This window comes from Drosophila obscura, unplaced genomic scaffold (genome assembly GCF_018151105.1).
Source record: "Drosophila obscura isolate BZ-5 IFL unplaced genomic scaffold, ASM1815110v1 contig_200, whole genome shotgun sequence".
Taxonomy (NCBI): domain Eukaryota; kingdom Metazoa; phylum Arthropoda; class Insecta; order Diptera; family Drosophilidae; genus Drosophila; species Drosophila obscura.
In genome coordinates this window covers 1225614-1243461 of record NW_024542791.1, presented here as the reverse complement: position 1 = coordinate 1243461, position 17848 = coordinate 1225614, and the positions used below count along the sequence as shown (strand labels likewise).

General features: G+C 44.5%; 3 protein-coding genes across 6 annotated transcripts; 2 read left to right on the top strand and 1 right to left on the bottom strand.

The window, feature by feature from the left end:
* Positions 1–2138: 2138 nt before the first annotated feature.
* LOC111069167 lies at positions 2139–4235 on the bottom strand. 3 transcript variants are annotated; one of them, XM_022359076.2, is made up of 4 exons: positions 3749–4235; positions 2878–3058; positions 2725–2822; positions 2139–2650 (listed from the first exon to the last, which is right to left on the bottom strand). In XM_022359076.2, the coding sequence occupies exons 1-4, from the start codon at positions 4142–4144 to the stop codon at positions 2474–2476; spliced, it is 852 nt and encodes a 283-aa protein (XP_022214768.2). In that variant the 5' UTR covers positions 4145–4235; the 3' UTR covers positions 2139–2473. The 3 variants fall into 3 exon arrangements, with proteins under 3 accessions (XP_022214768.2, XP_022214769.2, XP_022214771.2); XM_022359077.2 differs by having other exon boundaries at positions 2139–2629; XM_022359079.2 differs by having other exon boundaries at positions 2567–2673.
* Positions 4236–6669: 2434 nt separating this feature from the next.
* Positions 6670–11778, top strand: LOC111069166. 2 transcript variants are annotated; one of them, XM_022359074.2, is made up of 2 exons: positions 6670–7141; positions 9262–11778. In XM_022359074.2, exons 1-2 carry the CDS (start codon positions 7086–7088, stop codon positions 11324–11326), a joined length of 2121 nt encoding a protein of 706 aa, XP_022214766.2. In that variant the 5' UTR covers positions 6670–7085; the 3' UTR covers positions 11327–11778. The 2 variants fall into 2 exon arrangements, with proteins under 2 accessions (XP_022214766.2, XP_022214767.2); XM_022359075.2 differs by lacking the exon at positions 6670–7141 and adding an exon at positions 8865–8972.
* Positions 11779–13778: 2000 nt separating this feature from the next.
* LOC111069087 (GATOR complex protein Wdr59) lies at positions 13779–17639 on the top strand. The gene is made up of 6 exons (XM_022358978.2): positions 13779–14240; positions 14306–14516; positions 14580–14863; positions 14925–15098; positions 15160–17022; positions 17304–17639. Exons 1-6 carry the CDS (start codon positions 13899–13901, stop codon positions 17376–17378), a joined length of 2949 nt encoding a protein of 982 aa, XP_022214670.2. The 5' UTR covers positions 13779–13898; the 3' UTR covers positions 17379–17639.
* The last annotated feature ends 209 nt before the right edge of the window (positions 17640–17848 follow it).

The following is a 17848-nucleotide window of genomic DNA, read 5'->3' as shown; positions in this document are numbered from 1 at the left end:
GATACTGCACGAACGGTAATAGAGGTTTTAAATGTCAAAAGAAATTGTGTGATTATGCAAATATTCTGCAAGTGGATTGGAAGCTTTTAAAATTATATTATTAATCTGTGATATGATTTAAAGCTAATTATAATGTAGGGAACTCTCCTTTGAACGCCCTTTCCTTTTTTAACTTGGGTATTTTTAACCAAGATCTGCAATTGGAGTCCCACTACATCCAAAACCGAAAATGTGAGCAAAACAGATTTTATTTTCACTGAAATTGTTTGCATACTAAACATATATTATATATATATGTTATAAATATATATATACTAACGTCCATCATTTTATATTACGTATAAATAAATCCCCAACCAATTCGATCGGATTGATCTTAATATCTGTACATTTTCCCTTTCATTTATGTCATCATACATTTGAAATTTATATTTTAAGCCAGATTTAATTATTGAAATCATATGCCTAATCAACCCAAATTATTCTTAGCGCTATACCACGCCAAAGGTGACAAATTTTGACACCTTGCCAACATGTAGGGTATCCTATAGGCGCCAACCTAGCCGGCTAGCTGCTCTTGTTCACGCTCGTACAATGGTGCGTATGAACAATGTGCGACTTATTAATTCACCACACGAACAGCCACCACCAACCCACCCTCGCCAGCCAGCCACGCTCCACCACTCAATCCGCACAGCGTGGTGAGTATCACAGGACAGAGGAAAGCGGCACCTGTTGACGATTTGGCCGCGGCGGGGCAATACTTGTTGCATACGTTTCGACGCCGGGATCTATGACGTAGAGGTTACATACAAAAAAAGAGTCCAAAATGCACACAGACAATTGTGGCTCCGGCTTTGCCATTGATTTACGGCCCATTGATAAGGAAATCGGGACATGTGGCAGGAAGAGATTATGCAGTGGAATGGAATGGACACTCTCACATAGTAGTTGTGGTCTGTTGTGAGGCGGATTTCTTTGCTGCTGGTAGCTGGCAACCATCAATTAACGTAGGCAATTAGATGCACATAAAAGTCCATTAATGTCCATTCCAACACGCTCATTAATGCGCTCTATTGGCCAATAAAACTTCGCCATTGGCCACCCACCACAAGAAAAAAACTTTCAAATGCAAAAATAAAGCAAAGGAATGAAACGTGCATCGCACACTTAAACCGATCGTTCAGTTGGTCTGAAAAGAGAGGCAAGGATGTCCTATGGGAGGTAATGCTATGCATTGAGTGGGTAAAGTGCGCTGGATAGTTTGCCAGAAGTTTAAGTGGCTAATTTGCATTAAAAAGGGCAGCAAAGGAGATGCACAATATTGATGGAAAAGGGTGTGGTGTAAAGGGGAGGTGACTGAAATTGTATCTGATTGAAGGTGGGATGCTAGAGATGGGAGCGCAGGGCAGATGGAGTGCTAGGAGCTCGAGGGGAGTCAAATTCATTAAAATTCGAGATGGGAGTTGAGGGCCGATATGGTAATGGAGACAAAAAAATTATAGAAAAACAATTACAAGAGAAGGTAATTAATCTAATTTGAAATTAGTTTCAAGCTCAAAATTAAAATAAAGCTGAGTTTTTAATAGTTTTGGACCTAAAAATCATTTTTAGGAAAATAAAACCTAAAAAAATCAAGCTTTATTTAGATTCTAATTTCAATCCTTTGCTTTCCAATTTATTGTTTAAATATACTATACAATTTATACCTATTTCAGTTGTCTATGGCGCCGACAGCCACCTAACACTTAAGTCAAAGTTTGAATTATGCCTTATAGCCCCTATAACTCCGACAACAGCAGTGCAGCTACGATAATGATATATATATCCAGATACTAACCGATATGGGTAAGTAGCACTTCCGCCTGCTAGTACATGTGGCCCCCTCTTTGCACCCGAGAATAAAACGCAATGGGAGACACGAGTTGAGGGCATGCGATGGATTTGGTTGGGAATGAAGTTTTATGGTCATGTCAATCAGCATTAAGCATGGCTGGGATTACGATACTGTCCTGTCTGTGCCGTAATTTTCCCCAAAAAGATATACAACTATTTATGGGAATTTAGGGGGGTATATTGGGTGTACGGGTGCATGGAAAAGAGAATATAAATTAATTTATTTATGAATGCGATTGGATTTATCATTTGTGGTTTATTTATAACGCAGTTTCACAGTGAGTTCCATTGATAGACAGAGCTACAGATACACCGATATACAGTTACAGATACAGATACAAGATACAGATACCACTAGATACAAATTACAGAACTTGGATTGAGTGTTGGGATGTATTTTGTTTTTTTTTTTTTTGTTTTTTCTTTCAGTTAATTGCGCGAAAAACTCTCACAGCAGCCACCAAACCGGGAAACGGAAACTGTCTCTAAAACACAACACATCTCTGGAGATCAATTGGGATGGATCGTAGCGTTCGTTACACTCCAGATAGGCATGGACTGGGTTGGTTTGGGTATTTTAGAAGCAGCTGACGGCATTGAAATAGCAACGCCAGTACATGCGACCACCGCCAGAGCCATGGGTGTTGGATGGATGGATGCGACGGGAACCAGTGGGGGCGGAACCAGCAGCGGCGGGCGATCCAGTTCGCTCCGACTCCGCACCGGCTCTTCTCTGAAAGCTCTTTGCCATTAACTGAAATTTTCTTACACATCGCGCTGCTAATTTTATGTCTTATATTGCAATTTAGGTTTTATGTTCCAACTTACTGTTTCGCCGGTGGCGCGATTGATTTGATTCAAATCTTTGAAATCATAATCCAACATTACGCCCGGATCATCATCGCTATACATATGCAGATTGATCCCTGTAACAAAACTCCATTGTCAGTTTAAGTGGTGGCACTTTATTGCAGTACTCACCATCATCGCCTGGCTGGTGCTCCTCAAATCCATTTTTGTATTCACTCAACTTGGCATTCAGATTGTTCTTGTCCGCATAAAAGTCGCCGATGCGATGTCCAACGCGTTCTTGTTCGAGGGCATGGTGCAGTGCGACCATCAGACGATCCAGGAGCAGAGCAGCTCGCTTTGGGACAACCATCTGTGGAGGGAGCAATGGAATCGGTTCATTCGGATTTGTTAATTAAATCAACAGCGAAGCAACGTCATTCGAAAATTCGAATTTAAATGGGCTCTAGTGGAACTTGGGTATCCCCGTAGTCTTCCCCACAAGAATATTCTTTTCTTGTAAATTATCTTGTAAATTTAAAGTCCAACCATTGTATCTTAGAGCTACCATCTATATGTTCATGGAACATTTAGTACTCAAAATTGAATAAATTGCATATATTTCGGATACCCCAGCTATTTTGTAAAATACCTTTACGTATTCTAATATGCTCTATGATTTGCACATCTAATTAACTTCCCACGCACCAACATTGGCACCTTAAATTCTCTAAAGTGTTGTATCAAAAATGCCCCTAGACCAAACCCAACCCTCATTATGCGCACCAGCATAATCTTCACCTAATACTTGTGCTAGAACCTTCCATAATCAAAGCGACATGACGTCAGATTCTTTTGGCAGAAATTTACCTTTGGGTCAAAGCGAAAGCAATCAAATGAAAAATATACGATTACAAATTGTGTGTAATATGATAGGTTTCCAAAAAAAAAAAACCAAAAATGTAAGTGAGCAAAAAAAAGGTGACCCCGACACGGCCCACGCAGCATATCGGTTCGCAATTTTTCGTGGGTGTCCTGCGTGTCCTGTGTGAGGTCCACTTACCGGGTACTCGTCGTAGCTATCGTCGGTTGGGGCACTGAATATCTCCTCGGGCTGGCTGGGAGATGACCTTCCTGCAGTTCGCTTATCATCTGCTGCCACAGCCTCGGGCAGGGCCTCCTGTGCAGAGGCTGCAGCGCTGCCCAGGAAGGAGAGCTTGTCCTTGGAGCGTTTGTCATTTGGCTGCCTCATCAATTGCCGGCACATGTGAAGCTCAAAGTTCTGGATGAGGACGAGCAGGATAATCAACAAGGCTGGCAGGTGATAGGTTCTGCTGCTGAGGCTCCTGCCACCACCGCCGCCCTCGTTTCCGCTCACGCCACTCCTGCCACTGCATCTGGTCCTGTTCCACCTGCGCCTCGAAGTATGCAGTGGACTCTGCCAACGTTGTTGCTGCATTGCGTTTTAGCTGCAGGAAACTAATTAATGTCAATCCTGCCTTCCACTGGGATGATGCTGTTCGTATGCTCGGAATTCTGCGTTCGACACTTTTGAAATTTCAACTGAAGCGTTGGCTTTATGCGTCTGACGCTTTTATAGCAGCCTCAGAGTCCCCAACCGAAGTTGGCTCTTTTTTTCCCTCGTCCTTTTTTACAATAATGAAACATTATAAATGCTTGTTAATCGCCAAGGAACAGCTTCAAAGATGGGGGGCGGGCGCCTGATCAACAGTGAAATGCTTTTTTCATACTTTGATTTACGCTGCTTCTTCGCCCACCCTCTCGCTGTGGCTCCTTGTGGCTGTTGTTGCTGTAATTATTGAACATCAAAATCCATGTCCTGCCTGCAGCCAAGTTATTAACTCACACATACGACTCTATGTGGGTGATATACACATGTATGTACGTACACGTACTGGGTGTACACAGAAAAAAAAAACAAATATAGACGCTGTATATCACTCGCGGGGGTAACTGTCTCAAGAACCCACTTAAAATGCAAAGAAAATTTATATATTTGGTACAATCAATGAATACAGCCAGCTAAAATGTCTAGTTGCATCGATAGTTAATTGTTCCATACAATTCCATCGATTTTAAACTGGGATACCCCTTAAGTTTTTTCATAGTTCTTTACCTATATTTGGTTATTCAAATGGAGATTTTTAGTGGAAAATATTATATTTCTTACATGGCCTTGGCGAATGGTAGTTTTGGTAATTTTCAATACAATATTTGTTAATAAATTCGTAAATAAAAAAAGTATTGATGTTTGGTTATTTAATTGATATTAATAATAGTTTCCATTGTATTCACAATCTTTAAAAGAAAATTTTAAATTAAATGAATTGTTTGGTCATAAATTATTCCACTTTTGGTCAGTGCACATGTGTGTTTGTGTTGGCTTGTTGCAGCCTGTTGCGCTTTTTTGGTGGGTCCGTTTAATGAGCGATATGCGAAAGTCCTTTTGCAGGATTTCGCTGCCTTGGCTCTGCCCACTTGTTGCCTGCCTCAGCCCTGAGTTGGAGGAATGGTAGAAAGGTTGTGGCATGGACGAACTCTGTTGACTCCTCGCTGCATGTGTCCTTTTGCCATACATTCTCTCTCCCTCTCTCTCTCTCACTCTCTGTGTGTATGGATACTTAAGTATTTTGCATGTAAGAAATTCCGAAATTGCAGTGCACAAAGAGCACTCGAAGGCTGAATAGGTGCTGGGATTAAGGCTCATTAATTTTTGCAATATTTTTTGAATATTTATTTCAATGCAACATACAATAATCTGTGGCGCGTGCTGAATGTCAACGATTTTTAATGCACAACTTTATCATTCTTGGAGCTGTTTAATCCCTACCCAGGGAAAGTCTTTTTGTAAATCCTCCAAATTTGGTTAGCAGCTGCTTCTGTGGCCCTCTCGCAAAGGTTAAGGTCAGTCTCAGAGTCTAAACTGAATTTTATTCAAGCCATAATCATTAATTTATTAAAATTAAACACAAATACTTAGATCTTTTACAGAGTATTTATACTAACAAAAAGTTAATCCCTCCATTCCATTAGTTTTTAATCAAATTTATGAAAATTTTGTGTAGTTGCGCGTTTACCTCCCACTCGCACACAAAATTGGGTAATCTAATCGAGATGAAGTTTTTCTCGAAGAACAGCGGGAGCTCTGCAAACCAAAGGGCAGTGGCCATAAAACATTGGCTGTCAAAAAGAATCCTACGGTTAATTACCCAGTGTGCGATATTTGCGACATGTAAATCGCAATCAATGCTCCGAATTATGCCATAAACATTTGGAAAACAAGTTCACAAAAAGTATTTCTTATATGTACATATGTATGAACATTTGCACACTCATATGCATATTATTAGCACAGAATAAACATGTACAAATCTTTTTACGGCTTATAAACTAAGTCAGATGCTACTGGGACAAATCGTAGCCTTGGTAAAACATGAAGTTCATTCTTTAGGAGTTTCCGAGTTTCCTCAATATAATTACTACATTATTTTTGAAGAATTAAAATTCATTTTGAGTGTGTGCATAAAAATAATTGTTTCGATACCTTCCAATACACATCGCCTTGTAGCCATTTAAAGACTAATATTTTTCTGAAATGATACCAAAAACTATTGGTAACATTTTACTTAAATTTAAAATCAAAGTCAATCAATTCCCTAACTACTACATTATTTTTGAAGAATTAAAACTAATTTTGAGTGTGTGCATTAAAATAATTGTTTCGATATTGATTCACTTAAATTTAAAATCAAAGTCAATCAATTCCCCAATACAAGAAACCCAACAAAATATCCCCCCACAACAGCTACAAATATTTCCCGCCGTGTAATTTCTGTGCCGCAGCATCCCTGGGAACAGCTGTTAAATTCACGCGGATGCGCACAACTCACGCAAACGGCAAGTAAGAGAGAGGCAGTAATCCAGCCAGCCTGGAGCCTGGACCTGGCACAGCTTCCAAACTTTGGCAATGCTCAATTTAGCCTTTCATTGATGAGCAGGCATCAACGGAAATAAACTGCAGTAATTTCTCCCGCAGAAGCAATCAAAAACGAAAGCAGCAACAACAAAATTTACACATTTGGAACGGTAGCAGCAAGCAAGCAGCGGTAGCAGCAGCGAAAGAAGGGGAAGCAGCAGCAGCGAGTGCAGTCGTGTGAAAATTTTTGTATTGAAAGTGCATAAAATGTGCCACACAAACAATTAGTGGTGCCCAAGCAAAGTGAGCATAACGGCACCCGCGAAGAGCCAAAACAAGAGACAGAGACAAAAGCAGCTAAACAGAAAGCAAACAACATGTCAAGGACTTGAGTGTGTGAAGCAGAGAGCGGGGTTAGAAGAGCAAAGCAGAACTTAGAGCGCGTCAGGATTTGTTTGGAAAGATGCGTACCTACTACAGTGCAAAGGATATGCGAAAATACGGCGATTTGAGCTATGAGTAAGTACCGTGCGGGAGGGATGGGGAGAGAGAGTGTAAAGGAGGGGACATTTAAGCTACCAAAAGAGAGAAGGAGACGCATAGCTGTGAGAGAGGAGAGAGGAGAGACAGGTGTGTCATTGTATGTCATCGCTGGTTTGCTTTAAGCACCCAGCATCGAATGCCATTTCAATGTTCAATGCATACGTACTTCTCTCCTACGTCACTATCGCACTCGTTCTCCCTTCTTTTCAGCCCATTCTATTTCTGTGTTAATTTAGGCTTGAGCAGGGTATTTTGATTCTCATGAGATGTTTGTAACGCAAGGAAGGAAAGGTACATCTTAATCGCTAAGACCATGTCCGTCAGTCTGTTTCACATACATACTACATGTAGTTCAGAACTGACATACAAATCAAAAGACAAATTAGATCCAAATCAGACACTTTGTCAGCAGCCATGACTCATATAGGGTATCTCTTGCTTCGACTACAGCAGGCTAGCGTTCTTTCCTATTTTTGCGTGTGTGTGTCTGTGTGTTTGCTCGAGTAAAAAGCAATCCAAAGTGTCAATTGAGAATTTGTTTTTGTACAAAATCGGATGGATGGGTAAAGAAATTTATGTTGAATGGATTGCACCTGCTCGAAGTGGGTTAACGGTAAATCTCGTCGAACACTGCAACTGTAGAGTGCCGCCAGAGTTGCCTACTTCCTTGGGCATTTCATTCCACGTCTGAATATTTATGAGTTTAGTGCGAGCTTAAATAATTCTCAGCTTCAAGGAAGAGCAGAGCAGAGCAGAGCGGGGGAAATGGAGTTGGGTGGGCAGCGGATTAAGGGCTTTCGGCTGAGTGGCCACTCGTGTTGCTTCTCTCTCTTGCTGTGGCCATTCATTATATTGTTTTCTTGCCTCAATTAATGGTTTGTCAGCTTACAAAAAAAAAATGCTAACGAAGACAATGAACCCAAAAGGAGGCGGTGGCAGTGCCCATGGAAGGGTCAGTGTAGGCTGAAAGGCGCTTAAGTGAATTATAAAGCCAATGAACCAAAAAGAAGCTTAAGATGGAGGTATTCTGCAGCTTAAGATGCTCCGGCCTAAAATGGGTTATTCTCCGGCCTAAAATGGGCTATTCTTCAGCTAAAAAAAAACAGCATGAAAAGTTTGTTTAGCAAATGAATTTCTGGTAAAAAAAAAAAAAAACTACAATACTTTTAAGCTTTTTTTTATTTTCCGCTCATAAGGGCCAGGGCCCGGCTCCTCTCTTATGCTGCCACCCACCCCACACTTCATTTCACTCAATCCGCCAACAACTCAACACACTCCGAGTGTTCGGCTCCATTTCACTGCAGCTGTACGAGTACGAGTAGTGCGCAAGCCGTAAGCTGTAATAAGTAGTAATAAAATTGATTTCAAGTGATCCGATTGTGTTGCTCCTACGCCGACGCGACGCTACACAACCCCCACAAACCACAAACCATCTACCAAAAGGATACAACCAGGCAGGCTTCTGCCCCTACAAACCGGCTATAAAAATGGTCCGATTTTTGCGTTGTTTAGCAGATTTTTTCTGCAATTTTACTTTACTGCCATTACATTTTTGCAAGAGGTAATAAAAAGTTTTTGTACATTAAAATGTAAATATGTACAGACATATATGTATCTGGACATAATAGAGCCAAATGAACAAATTGACAGATTGTGAGGCAGTTCCTGGGATTTTAAAAGTTTCGTTTTGTAAGTCGTTTATTCGACATCAATATACGTTTTATTTTTATGTCAGACAGCACTGATAATATTCTCACATACCTTTGCCGTACAAATAAAGTCGGATTCTTCCTAAGGGCAGCGCAAGGTAATATAAAACCCACAACAAAAAATTTAAAAAAAAAATAGTGTATTGCGGGCTGCCACAGACCGAATACCAGCTGCGTTGTAATGGAAATCTGTGGCACCCCCGATAATGGTTTCTATCGTAGGTGCCACAGCTCGCCAGTTGAAGCTCGCAAGCTGGCAAATATTGCAATTGTTTACGCGTATTTAAAATATTCTTTTCCAACGGGCTGGCATTACTTTTAACCCCAACACCTAGAAAATGATACCCACTAATTGAATCTCTCTCTCTATGTATATGTCTCCTGCAGAAGCAAATACCTGCTGGATCCAAAGTTTATGACAAAGAGGGATCTGCAGCATTACTATCGCTACTACAACATGAACAAGAATCGCGGCCAGTTCAAGAAGATTGTGATTGTCATCTTCTGCCTGTGCGTCTTCTCGTATCTGTGCGTGGACTATAATCTGAGGACAAAGTTGCTGCGCTTTCGCGATGGCTTTGACTTTGTGGCCAGGATCGAGGATGCGTATGGTGGCAAACTGAATCGTGCGTACTTTGTGGAAACCACTGGCTGCCGCATGCCCCACTTTGAGGTGGTCGATGACAATATTGCGCAATTTATTTTCAAGCCCAGTGCCTACAAGTGCAACAAACCGCTGACGCGTACGAGTGACAGTGTGCCCGGCGAACTGCAGCTGAACTTGAGTCCCAACGAGCTGCTGTTGCTCTATAACATCAGCAATCTGTCCGCCATAAGCTGCAACTATACGGAGGTGAAGCGTAAGAATGACTGGAACAACACATATTCGCCGGGTGTCAGCTTCAAGCTGCAGCAGGTCATGCAACTGCCGCCGGAAATGGAATTCGTTTGCCTCTGGTGCTACGACGCGTCCGACCGTTGCATCTACAAGGACTGCCACTTCTTTGCGGTGGACAAGCCAGCGCAGAAGATCACTGCCAGATTGGGTGTGGAGAGGGTTAGCTTCAATCAGAGCAAGGAGGCCGCCCAGGAGCGTCTGTCCGTGATGATACTGGGCATTGACAGCCTTTCGCACTTGAACTTTTTGCGGCAAATGCGCAAGACGGCCGCTTACATCAAGAAGAATCTGTCGCATGTCGATTTGTGGGGCTACAACAAGGTGGGCGACAACACCTTTCCGAATATAGTGCCCATGCTGAGTGGTCTGGATGATCAGGAGCTGAACATGGCCTGTGCACCCAAGGCCAAGCACACATACGATGGCTGCTCGTTCATTTGGAAGCGTTACCAGCATGCGGGCTACAAGACATTATTTGCCGAGGATGTGGCACGTATATCGGCGTTCAACTTCAATCAGAATGGCTTCCATAGGCAACCCACAGACTACTATTTGCGGCCCATCCTTTTGGAAATGGAGCGTACCATGGCCTACAAAAAGGATGTCAATGTGAACCTCTGCATGGGCGGCAGGCGCACGCCGGATGTGCTGCTGGAATATCTAACGAAAATGGTGCCGAAAATGGGCAAAGATCTGTTCTTCTCGTTCCTGTGGACTGTGACCCTCACACACGACTACTTCAATTTTCCGGCACTCTTGGATGAGGCGATGGTGACGCGGCTCAGACAGCTACAGGACTCGGGTGTGCTCAATCGGACTGTTGTGATGCTGCTGTCCGATCATGGGCTGCGCTGGGGCTCGTTTCGACGCACCTACCAGGGCATGATGGAGGAGCGACAGCCACTGATGACCATGCTCTATCCGCCGTGGATGAACGAACGCTACCCGGAGGCCATTGCCAATCTGCGCACGAACTCGCGACGCTTGGCCACGCCCTTCGATGTGCATGCCACAATGCTGCATCTGCTGGATATGGGCAACCTGGAGGCGGACAAAGTGCAGAAGAAGGCGGAAGAGTTCGATGAGACCGATAGCGTACTGCCGCGTGGCATCAGCCTGTTTCTGCCCATACCGGCGGGCAGGACCTGCGAGCAGGCTGGCATTGCCTCACATTGGTGCACGTGCCACCAGCGCCAGGAGATTCAGACGAACGATGGCAGGGTACAGCGTGCCGCTCGCTATGTGGTGCGTCTCATCAACGATCGACTGAAGAACAATTCGCAGTGCCGCACACTCTATCTGAACTCGATACTGCAGGCGTTCATTGCGGCACCGCATCACAAGATCGTAAAGAATATATCCACGGACTATGCCGTGGATATTACGTTGCGTATGCAGACAAAGCCCGGCATGGCTGTCTTCGAGGCGACAGTGAGAATGTCGGGATATACGAGTGTCCTGACCGGCACCATAAGTCGCATCAATCTGTATGGCAGTCAGAGCTACTGCATGAACGATCCGGCACTCAAAATGTTTTGCTACTGCCATAGATAAGGTGGAGCAGGGGTGGGCTTAGAGAGGGGTAATTTGTCAAAGACTTGAGCACCCAATACGTAGCCTTAGCCATACCAAACTAAGTTTATTTCTATGAAATAGATATTATTGCGTAATCCACTTTCAAAGCTCTTTTAATTGTAAGGAAAGAGTTTCCATTATCGTGTGCATATAATATGCATTTGTAGTTGTGTGGTAGGTGTAGGTGTTGTAGAAATGGTTTAGTTTTCCTTAATCTAGCGGACAATACAATACAATAACTATTTAATCGTAACATTGAACAATTTGTTCCCTCCCCCATTTATTTTTGTATAAATAATCAATGAGAATTGTAGCAGAATGGATAGCAAACTTACAGCTGGATTCACCCCTTAATGTGTGTGGTGTGCATGTGAACAGTTTTGTGTCAGAAGATGTTGTGAAATATATATGTACATATATATATATGAATAAAAGAAAATTTTACTTGCAGCAATTTTAATTTTAAATATCTTTTCTTAAAGATTAGTGGGCAACTCTGCATTTCAGTGTGAGCAAGCAGCATAAAATGTAACGGTAACGTAATGTGTTTCGAAAGTTTTTTTTTTTGTTAATCGTTCCCTCTTATTTGGGGTGTCCGTTCCACTTACTGTTTCGTTTTACGTTTTCAACCGAAACGCTTCCTTTTCGTTATCAGGCGCTCCGGTATTCGCCAATGCGCAATACCGTGGCTCCAGACAATACCAAATCGTTCCAAGGGTGATCACCTAAGACGATTCTCAATGGACTCAGGAACGCACCCACTTTGGATTTCTTGATGTTGGAAATTGTAAAGGCAGAGGAAATCGCAGCAGTATCAGAAATCTCATCCCTCAAGGCATTGATGTGTGGAATTGCCGAAACAAAAAACGCTGAGCTTTTAGCGCAGCTACCCGTCCTCGAAAATTTGACTATTACAGCTGTGCCATCATCTAAAGGATCCCTCCAAGGCCTCCTGGCTGCTCTAGCTTCGAGGGAGTCGCAGACATTAACTGAATTGGATTTGGACTCAAACCTCAATCGCGTGGAGGCATGGGAACTGGCCCGCATAAAATCTTTACAAGATGTGAAATGTAAGTTCGCTGATCCTCTGGACATTCAGCTTCTGTCTCAACTAACCGAACTCGAAAAGGTCCACCTAATGGCGGATGAAATGTTCGGCGAGATATCGCCTAACGTATGGCTTCATATACGAAAAAAGCGTTTCCCTCTTGGCTAACATGAAAAAACTCGAGATTCTGGAAATCACTTCGCGACATTTATATGAAGATATTTTTCAACATCTCTTTAACATCTTCCGAGGATGTGGAAAACTGAAGCTATGGTTCGACTAAAATGACCACCTGGGAGACTGTCACTGACATACTGAAACAGAAGACCCCACCAAGTTCCGTTGGAGGCGGATTCCCACAGGTTAGCGAGGGACAAGGTAAGCGAAACGAAACGAAAGAATAGACATCAGCAAGGTCTCAATTTGTGCTTTCGAACTTTCTGATCTTTCAGATGACTGCCATCGAAAAAACATATTTGCTTGTCACCTATTCGGTGGATCTAACCGAGAGCGAAAGCGAGGCAGACAGCGATGAATACAGCGAGGAAGACGGTTGGCGTTCTAATTATTTCTTTTATAAAGCGATCATTCAAAGAGTGGCTCTTTAATTGAACAAAATTCTCATCCATATAAAATGTAAAAACATACATAAATGCAGGCTTGCGGTGCCGATACACTCGGGAATATGCATTAGATGTTCCCATTTGGGGAATTTTCCCCAACAAAGATTTCTTTTATATACATATGTATACGCATAAGATTTAATCTTAACTTTAAGAACGTACTACCAATAAAACCACCTACTACTCCCGATAAACAATATTATGAAATATGTGAAGATTAAGTACAACCAGAACTTTTTGTTGGAAGCGGAGGCTGGGCAGACGATGGCTGGACCTGTTCTACCTTGTAGGTTCCCAGTTTTCCGAGATACTTGTCCAGTTTTGGGTGTGCAGAGCAGATTGTCTCGAATGGAAATGGAAATTTCATTTTCTTTGCTATCGCATCGGTGAATATCAGTTTATTTAAATTGAAAATTGCTTTTTAAATATAAAAGCTGGTTGTGCAGTGTTGCCAAGCGTCCGTCCTCTAACGCACTTATGATGCTAAGACACTAGACTTTGCTAACTGACAGGCTGGAAAAGAGATGGCTTTATGGGTAATGCCAGCAGTCAGAGCGAGAGAACTGTATGCGTCCAGTTGGCTACGAACACTAATTTTGCATTTTGTCTCTCATGCTATCGAAAAATTTCGAATTTTGAGAATACAGAAGCACGTAACTTTCCTCTTTGAAAATTAAAATGATAGGACTTGAAGAATTTTAACGCAAGGTACTGCCCTGGTTAAATAGAGGGGGGTTAAGTGGGTTAATGGTGGTATAGTTTATCGATAAACCTTATCAGTTCCGTTTCGTTTTATTTTTATTTGTTTGTTGCTCAAATGGACTAATTTTTGTCAATCCTGTTCTTGGTTACACATCCCCACCTACATCCCACGGTAAAGATGCCACCAACGGAGACTTTGCGCTCGGGCGAGCGTGCAGGCGGTGCTGGTGCTGGTGGTGGAGGCACAGGAATTGGTGGCGCAGGCAGTGCCGCCTCCGAACAGACATACATCATAAAGCAGAGCAACAAATACTATGAGCATCGCGATTCTCAAGCCACGGCCATGTCCGTGGACTATTCCGGCCAGTGGGTGCTGCTGGCGGGGCGTGGCCATCTGGCCTTGCAGCGCCTCGGCCAAGACGATGGCACCCTGCGACGTCACGAGCGTCAGTCCAAGTACGAGGTATCTGTGGCGGAGTTTGCCATATGCCCCAGCCGTAAAGAGTACTGCGCAATAGCCGTAAGAGATTGTGTTTATCCTGCAGCAGGCTGCGATTTTTCATAAATTTTCTTTTTTGATTGCAGACGAGCCAACATATTGACATTGTGCGCTGGGGTCCTGCGGAGCCCTACTATGAGAGTTCGCTGCGTGGACACACACGCACGGTGACCGACATTGATTGGCATGGCAAGGATCCCAATTTGCTGGTCAGCTGCTCCATTGACACCTTCTCACACATTTGGGATCTGCGTGAGAGCCGGAAGCCCGCACTGTCCCTGAATGCCGTCTGCATGTGTAACTAAATGGTCACCGTATCCGCATGGCTTCCCCCACTCATTTGTGCTCTCTCTTTTTTAGCTGGTGCCACCCAGGTGGGCTTCAATCGTGTGTCGGGCAATCTGCTGGCTGCCGCCCACGATGGAGATCTACGGATTTGGGACATACGCAAGGGTAGCTGTCCCACGCATTACATTACAGCGCATTTGAATCGTGTGCACGGCATCAACTGGAGTCATCGCCGAGAGACGTGCTTGGCCACTGCCAGCCAGGACGGCACAGTCAAGTATTTTGATGTCTGCAATCCCCGCAGAGCCGAGAAGATCATTACCACCATGTCGCCGGTGTGGAGAGCACGCTATACGGTAGAGCCAGCCCCCTGCCTTATTGCTCTAAAATCCATTCTAAAACTCTCTCTATCTGCAGCCCATTGGCAATGGTCTGGTTAGCATTGTGGTGCCACATTTGGGTCGCGGTGAGAACAGCCTATTGCTGTGGAGCAACAGCAAGCAAACGGATCCCATTTGCTCGTTTGTGGGTCACACGGATGTCATTCTGGACTTTGCCTGGCGTCCCAATCGCGAGAATTTCACCGAAATTGTGAGCATGCTCCTCACCTGCTGAGGTTTTCTCTGGCTTAAAACTCCTCTACCCTTTTTAGGAGCTGGTTACCTGGTCCAGAGATCGCACATTGAGAGTGTGGAAAATCGATGACAATATGTTGAAGCTCTGCGAGCCATCCGCCGACGAAGAGGAGCCACGCTATGAGCCCGATCTGAGTGAACTGCGGGTGCCCACACCGCCAGAGTTTTTGCATCCACGTTCGGTGATGGCCGCCGGCTCGCTGCCCATTTCAACGGGCGATGGGGCATGCAATACGCTGCCCATGGCACGCTCGCCCAGCTTTGGGGGTGGCTACTGTCGCCGTGAGGAGCCGCATATAGCCCGATCGCTGACAGATCAACCCACTTGCTCGCTGCATCATGAGTTCTCGCTGCTGAACACGAACATGCCGCATGTGGAGGTGGATATGTTGGATGCCATCAAGCGGTACGCTTGCTTCAAGATCTGTGCGGGTGGGCACACGGTCATCCTGCAGGTGACCTTCGCCACATCCTATCCCAGTCCCAGTGTGCCGCCAGTGTTTCAGCTGTGCCAGGGCACCACGCTGTCCAGCGAGGTTAGTGCGATACTCCTCAAAATTCTGCGCTGCAATGCCCTGCAGAGAGTGAAGAAATCGCGCACTTGCCTGGAGCAATGTCTGCGTGCCCTGGTGGCGGCCATGAAAAAGAAGGTGGCTGCTGTCGGCGGCGTGGGCGAGGATCGAAGTCAACTGCTGCTGCAGAGCCCAAGATTGGAGGGCGCACTGTCGAGTGCCCTGCACGATGCTTGCATTCCCTTTCCACGCACTTCGGGCGTCCATTTCAATGCCATTGGCATGCTGACCACATTTGCCCAGCCGGTGAACAACAAGCGGCTGACCCTGCGACAGCATCAGTCGATGACACCACGGACTCTGTCGGCCATCAACGGCAGCGGGCTGCTGGGTAATGTAATGGGCACAACCCAAAGGGATGCGAACGCCTCATTTTATCTGCAGGAGCGGATGATTGCAGGCAAACAGGCTGGCAAACAGCGGGCCATTCGACAGATGAATGGCAGTCCGGTGGTGCATGTGTACGATGCCAGCAGTCTGCTTCATGTCAGCCGCAACATGGCCAAGGAATTCTCTCTGGACAAGCACAACATAGCGGAGACGTGTCGGCGCAATGGCGAGATATGTCGCAAGCATGGACGCATGGACCTGTTGCCCGTCTGGCTGCTGGCCGAATTGATAGCCACTCCGCATGTGCCGCACGAGTCGATGAATGAGCTGCTGTTCTACAAGGACCCGTTCAAGAAATCCCTGCTGGAATCCCTGATCATGCACTATGCCAGCTCGGGGGATATACAGACGGCCGTGCTGTTGGCCTGCCTGTTCGACAAGTGTCCCACGGGTGGCATTATGGATGTGGCCGTGCCCAGTCGCTTTCCACCGCAACTGAACTCTCAGCTATCGCCCTACCACACGGTGCTCCCGTTGGACGTAAAGTCCAGCTCTTCCAGCCATTGGCAGCAGATGAAGCAGATGCGCAGCAATTCCTGGTCGGATTCCCTGGACTGGCTGGACGTCAAACAGTTCCAGGCCGATGCCTATTCCTGTTCCCTGATCAGACGCACCAAAATGCCTCTGTTCGATCAGTTCAAGCGTGCCTATGCCGAGATTCTCTTTGGCTGGCAGCTCCTCTCCAAGCGGGCCCTCATCCTCAAGCACACACAGAACACACCGCCTCCCATTCAAGGCGTCGAGTTTGTCACCGAGTGTGGTACGTGCAGCATGCCGAAGCGGACTTCAAAATGTGCGTACTGCATGCGGCCGGCGCTCTACTGTGTGCTCTGTCGTCTGCCTGTCAGGGGAGCAGCAAATGCCTGTCTGGCCTGTGGCCATGGCGGACACATGGATCACATGATGCAGTGGTTTGAGGTGAGTTCTAGCAAAGATATGGAGGCACGAGAATGCCTTGGGCAGCTGAGTCGGCCCCCTGAATACAATAACAAAAAAATACACAGAAACCCAAAACAATTTACATTGCTTGTGCGTGACAAAAAGGAATTGGCCTCGAATTGAAGTAACGGTACCTCTTCGCGACCATAGCGTGAGGCAAAAACCTTAAATTTAAATGGTTTCTGGTTCCTAGTGCAATATCTTGATATTTTATAGTCTATTCTATTTACTGAGGCTTTAATATTTATTTATTTTTTCAGAAACACACTGTCTGTGCCACCTGTGGATGCAGCTGTTTGGAGCGCACCTCCGAGCTGCTGGCACTGCTCAGCTGATCTTGAAACTGACAACAAAGCTTTAAAATTCCTAGCCCCATAGATTGGCGTTTTTTTTGCAGGCTCTAAGCGAAAAGATGTTTTGTACTATTTGAGAAATATATATAATATACCTATCCCCATATGAGCAGGATGATTGTTGATCCTAAAACGGAGCTGCTTGGAAGCTGACCAAAGTGTCGCCATGAGACGTGAAGATGCTCAAACAATAATTTGGCATTAAATTTTATAAAAAATTAAAAATATTTCACGTGTCTTTCAAGTACATACATTCATACATTTATTCTTTACTTTTATAATTATAATTTTTAGTTTATCTTTTCTTGTTCTTTTTTTTACTTTTAGCTTATGATTTACGACTTTACTTGTAGTTTTTTTGCATTTGCAATTATAATTTTGTTTGTGTGTGTGTGTGTGTATATTGAAAGTAATTTTTGCTTTTTTTTTTGTGTTGGAAATAATTTTTAAAA

Bases quoted from the DNA above. Each gene is read 5' to 3' on its own strand.
- LOC111069166 (XM_022359074.2), top strand. From the start codon at position 7,086: ATGCGTACCTACTACAGTGCAAAGGATATGCGAAAATACGGCGATTTG. The intron at 7,142-9,261 runs GTAAGTACCGTG...TGTCTCCTGCAG, and splicing joins TACGGCGATTTGAGCTATGA to AAGCAAATACCTGCTGGATC.
- LOC111069087 (XM_022358978.2), top strand. From the start codon at position 13,899: ATGCCACCAACGGAGACTTTGCGCTCGGGCGAGCGTGCAGGCGGTGCT. The intron at 14,517-14,579 runs GTAACTAAATGG...TCTCTTTTTTAG, and splicing joins CCTGAATGCCGTCTGCATGT to CTGGTGCCACCCAGGTGGGC. The intron at 15,099-15,159 runs GTGAGCATGCTC...TACCCTTTTTAG, and splicing joins GCGAGAATTTCACCGAAATT to GAGCTGGTTACCTGGTCCAG.
- LOC111069167 (XM_022359076.2), bottom strand. From the start codon at position 4,144: ATGCAGCAACAACGTTGGCAGAGTCCACTGCATACTTCGAGGCGCAGG. The intron at 3,059-3,748 runs GTAAGTGGACCT...CTCCCTCCACAG, and splicing joins ATAGCTACGACGAGTACCCG to ATGGTTGTCCCAAAGCGAGC. The intron at 2,651-2,724 runs GTAAGTTGGAAC...AGAAAATTTCAG, and splicing joins ATCGCGCCACCGGCGAAACA to TTAATGGCAAAGAGCTTTCA.